Source organism: Athene noctua, unplaced genomic scaffold (assembly GCF_965140245.1).
Source record: "Athene noctua unplaced genomic scaffold, bAthNoc1.hap1.1 HAP1_HAP1_scaffold_96, whole genome shotgun sequence".
NCBI lineage: Eukaryota > Metazoa > Chordata > Aves > Strigiformes > Strigidae > Athene > Athene noctua.
The window spans coordinates 478,218-483,845 of NW_027437581.1; the positions used below are offsets into that span (position 1 = coordinate 478,218).

Genomic DNA, 5,628 nt, shown 5'->3' on the forward strand with positions numbered 1-5,628 from the left:
GCAGGGGGAAGGCGGACACAGCCCCAGCTGGCCTGGCACGCAGAGGAGGCCAGGAGCCTTTCCCTGTCCCATGTCCCGGCCTCCCCAGCACCAGCAGTGACCCCGATGGCAGCAGCCGCTCCCATCCGCCTCTGGGAGCTGGTTCCTGAGCAGGAGCAGGGCTGGCAGGGAGGGACTGACTGCACCGTCGCTCTTAACACCTCTGCTTCCTTTTCCCTTTTGTCTTCACAGACCGTGCCATTTCCCAGAGCCTTTTCACACATCAAGTTCCTCGTGAAGAGCAACGGGGGAAACCTGAGTACACCTGCATTTACTGAGTGCGGGTGCATGGGCTGAGGGCGAGAGCAGGAGGCAGCTGAGCCCTGTCCCGCTCTGGGCCAGGCTGGAGTTCCCTCTCCTTGGCTGAGGGGAGCACGGCTGAGGGCAGGGCTGGGTTGGAGCGTTCCACATTGGGTCACGTCACGCTCAGTGTCCAGGTGGACGCTGCCCCCCCCGCGCCCCGTTTCAGTTCCCGGGTGGTGGCAGGTTCTCTGGTGCGGTCGGGTCACTGCTGGGACGGGCCCGGACTGGCCACCGCTCAGTGACCACTTTTACCTCTTTTGTACTTGCTGTTGTTACTGTTGGTTTTGTTACTATTAGTAAATCTTCTTTATTCAACCTGTGAATTTCTTCTTTTGTTCCTCCCCTGTTTCACTGGGGGGGTGGGGTGTGTGGGAAGTAAACAACTGGCCACGTGGCGATTGGCTGCTGGCTGAGTTCAAACCACAACAAACCAGAGAAGAACAAGAAGGACCAAAATAAAAAAGAAGAGGGGAAAAATAAATAAATGCTGTGGCCGTTCAGCTCAGTGTAGATTTGTCTCCAAAGGGGGAACACAAGAAAAGCCCGGGGGGGGGCGGATGGAGCCATCTGGCCCAGGACCTGCCCAGCAGCCAGGCCCTGACTTTGGGGGTGAACCTTCATTTCCATCAAGTGGGGGTGGGGAGCCCATCTGAGCAGCTGTGGGAGAGCCCCTTCCCCACCCCGTGAGCATCCCAGGCCAGGTCTCGCTGCTCTGACTGTCACTGAAGAACCGGGATAAAAACTTCCCGACACCAATGTGATGTAGATAAGCAGACACTTCTTTACTAATGGTCGGGTGCGCAGGGGAGTCGTCTCACCAACAACGCACACCGAGCACCAAAATTATACAGCTAGAAATGTCTAGAAATAGGTCTGGGGTGTAATACGGGTAGGTGGTCCATGAGTCGGGGGTCACGATCTCTCCCTGCCAGAATTACCTTCTGCTTAAGTTCACGGTTTCTTGGCAGGTACTTGCAAGCTGTTACAGTTGATTTTCCTCAGTTCCCATTAATCCTAGACCTTGGCAGCTACGTGCTTTCTTCTCGTTCTATGTATGCCTCACAAATCAGTTTACAAATCAACTTGTGTTTGTTACCTAGGTTCCAAACACTCCTACTAGATAATTCTGTCCAATCCCTTTGGCCTTGGTACGGGGCTACACAGGGGATTTTAGAGTAGCATTCGGTTGCTGGTATAAAGTGCAATAAATGTGAACAAATGATTTCTACTAAAAGATCTCTTTATACTCATATTAAAATCAAACATCATTTCATTTCATTTGATAGCAAAATCGGTACCATGTCCAGCAGCTGCTTGTGCCCAGAGGCACACCCAGGCAGCAGGACAGCGAGGGTGAGCCAGGCTGGGCCAGCGGTGGCTAAAGCAGGAGCTGCTCGATTGCAAGGCTACAGCCAGGCCGGTGCCTTCCCAGACGTGGTGGCGAGGCCCAGGTAACGTGCCTAGTTACTCATGTGACGTTTCCGGTGTTTCTTCTTACGCATTTTCTTTTTAAGATGCCTTGCAGTGTCTGTTGCTTTTCCTCCATAGACTCTCTCCACACTCGGACTCCTCACTCTTTTTTTCTTATGCTTTGTCTCACTGCTTGCTCGACTGTCTGAAAGGCTGTCTTCATTTTTGAGGCAGTCACTGAATGTTGAGGAAGTTTTCTTGGGTTCATCTTCTCCCTCTAGACTTGTGCTCTCCGGGGATGCATTCTCCAAGTGGTGAGTTTTGTACTTCCTTTTTCCACCAGGCTTTTCACTTTTCATTCTGTCAGTCCCTCCAGAAGGGGTCCTTGACCTGGTGTTTGACCAACTCCTTGACCTGCGTTTTCCATAACGGCGTCTCTCACAGCGTCCCCTCTGGCTACGCAGATCTCTCCTTTCGGTAAGTGACCGCATCCTGTGTCCTGGGCTATCAGATTGCCTGGAACAGGGGGCATTAGGCTGAGTCTTCCTCCTGCCCGAGGATTCACTGTCATCTCCAAACACCTTCTGACTACATAAAGCACATCCCCACCGGCATCTACTTTGATAACTGTCTCTCACACAGTAACAATCACTGTCTCTGCTTCTTGATCTCCTTTTGCCATGGCCTTTGCCACGTGATCGTGATCTGCTTGCTTCTCTGGATGGAGTGCTCTCACATCTTAGCGAGCCTCTCTGGCTTTTTAGAGACTCTCTGGTGTCATGAGCCCTCGATTGCCTGCTGCTTCTTTTGCTCCTGTGTTTGCTACTATCTCTGCTTCTTGGCTGTCTCCTTTTAAGTTGGCTCTTGCTATGATGCTCCCTCCTAGACCAGTGGCCATGACTGCGACTGTTCCGTGAACAGGACTGTGGGCTCCTGGACTTTCCCTTTCTAGACAGTCGGTGATTCCAAGGGGAGCGTAGTGTGTCGCTCCCCGAAGAGGGGCTCCAGCTCAAGTCCCATGGAGACTCATCTTGTACTTTACATTTGTTCTTCTCATCATCCTCTGACTCTGTCTTCTCAACTGCAGGAGATAAGCAGCTTCTACAACTACCCACATCCTCGTTACAGGTGGAGGAATGTGGTGATAAACTCCTGCTTGGTTCACTGTCACTCCAGCTGCAACACTGGATTGGCCGCTGTTTCTTCACATCTTCCCTTTGCTCTTCCTCAGCGTCCGAGGACAGCTCAACCACTTCTGGTGTCCTTTCAGCTAATGGCTTAACATACCCAACGATAACAGAACTGTCCGAGGAAGAGTCACTGTTGTTCAAGTCAGCAGTAGCCTGTAACCAAGTCTGCAGTTTGGTTCTTCGACTCTGTGCAGCAGAGCCCTCATCAGAACTTTCTGACATCTTCAGAGGAGAAGCTATGGTTGCATGAGCCTCTTCTGAAATGGAACAGGAAGGCCCCCGAGTTTCATCGTCCCAGGGGGCCTGACCAAGACCAGTCCCAGACCACCTGTTATCTGACCCCTGAGAATATGCCATATCTGGAGATGTAATAATTGATAAGTCTGAGTGGTTTCCTTCATTGTATGATGGTGCAGGACAGTCATAATTGGCATATAGATCATATGCTTCTAAGTTAAAAGGACAACGGGCAAAAGCGATGAATTCATGTAAGAAATGTTCTGTCCAATTCAGCAACAACGGCTTTAACTCGTCGGCAAAGGCCTGACTTTCCAGATCATGCCTAGTCACGTTACTCATGATAATGCGTTGCACAACATTAGCCAGAGATCCTTGGGCACCAAGCAGGACTGTAAGTTCTCGCTTCAGCCAAGGAGCCAACCTGTGAAGGCAAGCAGGGTTGCGGCGGAAAAACTTTGCTGAAACGTCTCGATAGCGGCCACCGTCCTGAATGCTGCGAACCCGCACAGCGTGGCGGTACAGAGCTCTGCGGAAGCTGATCATGTCCTCCTCCGGAATCTGCGGCAGAGATGTGCCCTCTGCCCTCGCCTGCCTCCTCCAGGCCAGAGTCCTTGTCATAAGCTGAATCTCTTCAATCGTCTCCCACACTGGTTCGTCAGAGAACCCTTCAAACAGCACCCCGCAATCTGGTGACAGCAGCATTGGGGCAGGGGAACTGCCAGCGCGGCGCTCCCTCGCTGAGGCAGGGCTGTTTTCTGACAGGCCGAGTATATGCTCTTCAAAGTCATCGTCAGCACGGATGGTGTGGAAAATGGAAACAAAGGGTCTCTTGCAGAGGGGGCATTCTGCTTTGTTTTTTGACCACTCCTGGATACAGATGAAACAGAACCTGTGAAAGCAGCAATCTAGACAGGCAACATTGTCAAATCTGTCCAAGCAGATGGGGCATTTAGAGTCAGGAGACGGATCTGCTGGCAGCTGGCTGGTGCCACTTTTTGGTGAAAAATTGCTGTCTTCTGAAAATTCCTTTTCTGCTGAAGCCATGTTCTACAAGAGAAAGACACAAAAGATCATCGCTATCTCAGAAAGACAAAAAAATTAAAGTTTAGACACAGGAACCCGTACCAGTCACCTTCAAGGCTGCAAAACCCCGTGTTGGCACCGAGAGAGCACCAAACAAAGAGGTAGCACAACCTGACCACTTTGCTTGGCTCCTCCTCACAGGGAGATCTGGCTCTTCAGGGCTGCATTTTAAACAGAGTGTGAATAATGCTGGTATGTGTGAAGGGAACAGCACTGCTCTGTCTTCAACCTCACTCATGAACAACTGCTTTGATGTAGTAAGTTTATGATTAACACGGTATCCTTTGAAACACGCTTCCAAAAGAGACCGCTGTTTACATATGAAAAATACAAGAGCATGTTTTGACAAAAGTCAAAACAAGTAATTGTGCTGGAACTAAACTATCCGTTTCCAGGTTCTGCTGGGCCTGTTTTGCTCCTGCCCCCCTGCCCACGAGCATCCACACGAGCCTCTGCTGGGCACTCGTGCTGGACCACATACGGCTTCTTGGGCTGAGCCACCTCCAGGAATGTTTTCCAGTCCAAATTAGTCTTTGTTTTTAGGAATGAAGCAGGAGCAGCCGGGTGTTCTTCCCACGCCTGTCCTCGGGTACACGCTACCTTTGTATCTAGTCAGGCTGCCAAGCACGATTAGCCATCAATCCATCTATTCTGAAGTTATTTCGGGTATCACCATTATCTTAAGGCATTACACAGCGGAGATCTGTTCCTCGCTGCTCCCAAACCCGGCAGCCCGTGTTCCCCGGCGAGCTTGGGAGTGCGTCGCACCCGCCCGCCAGACACCGGGCACGAAGCCTGCCGTGCAGGGCAGCGAGACACACGCACTCAGCCGGCCGGGCACACACCGGGGCACAACCGCACGGACACGGGGGCGAAGGGGCCTCCGCCTCCCCGGTGCGACACCGCCCGCCCGCTGCGGGACGCTGCCCCACCCAGCGCCCTCCTCCGAGCCTCCCGCTCGCCCCGGGCCGCCGGCCCGCCTGGAGGGATGCGGCGCCGCTCCCCGTCCCCAGCTCACCTCTGCTGAAACCTCGTTCCCCGTCCGGGCTAGGGCCGCGGCCGCCTTCAGCTCGTGGCACACAGCAGCGTCCGGAGCCGGGAGTGTCCGGAGCCGGGAGTGTCGCCGCGATGCTCCCCCAGCGGGCGGCTGCGTTGCCATGGGAGCCGTTGCCATGGGAGCCGTTGCCCTGGGAGCCGTTGCCGCGGGAGCCGTTGCCGCGGGAGCCGTTGCCATGGGAGCCGTTGCCGCGGGAGCCGTTGCCATGGGAGCCGTTGCCATGGGAGCCGTTGCCGCGGGAGCCGTTGCCGCGGGAGCCGTTGCCATGGAGCCGCTGCCCCCGCCACCACGGGGCGGTGCCGGGCC

At 53.8% G+C, this 5,628-nt stretch overlaps 1 protein-coding gene across 1 annotated transcript; it reads right to left on the minus strand.

Annotated features, from left to right (window-relative positions):
* Positions 1-1,802: 1,802 nt before the first annotated feature.
* Positions 1,803-5,424, minus strand: LOC141955046 (E3 ubiquitin-protein ligase Topors-like). Its single transcript, XM_074895106.1, has 2 exons — positions 5,284-5,424; positions 1,803-4,229 (listed from the first exon to the last, which is right to left on the minus strand). The coding sequence occupies exons 1-2, from the start codon at positions 5,422-5,424 to the stop codon at positions 1,803-1,805; spliced, it is 2,568 nt and encodes an 855-aa protein (XP_074751207.1).
* Positions 5,425-5,628: the final 204 nt, after the last annotated feature.

Excerpts from the sequence above, each read along its gene's own strand:
- LOC141955046 (XM_074895106.1), bottom strand. The coding sequence starts at position 5,424 with ATGGCAACGCAGCCGCCCGCTGGGGGAGCATCGCGGCGACACTCCCGG. Across the intron at positions 4,230-5,283 it reads GGAACGAGGTTTCAGCAGAG|AACATGGCTTCAGCAGAAAA; the intron begins GTGAGCTGGGGA and ends TTTCTCTTGTAG.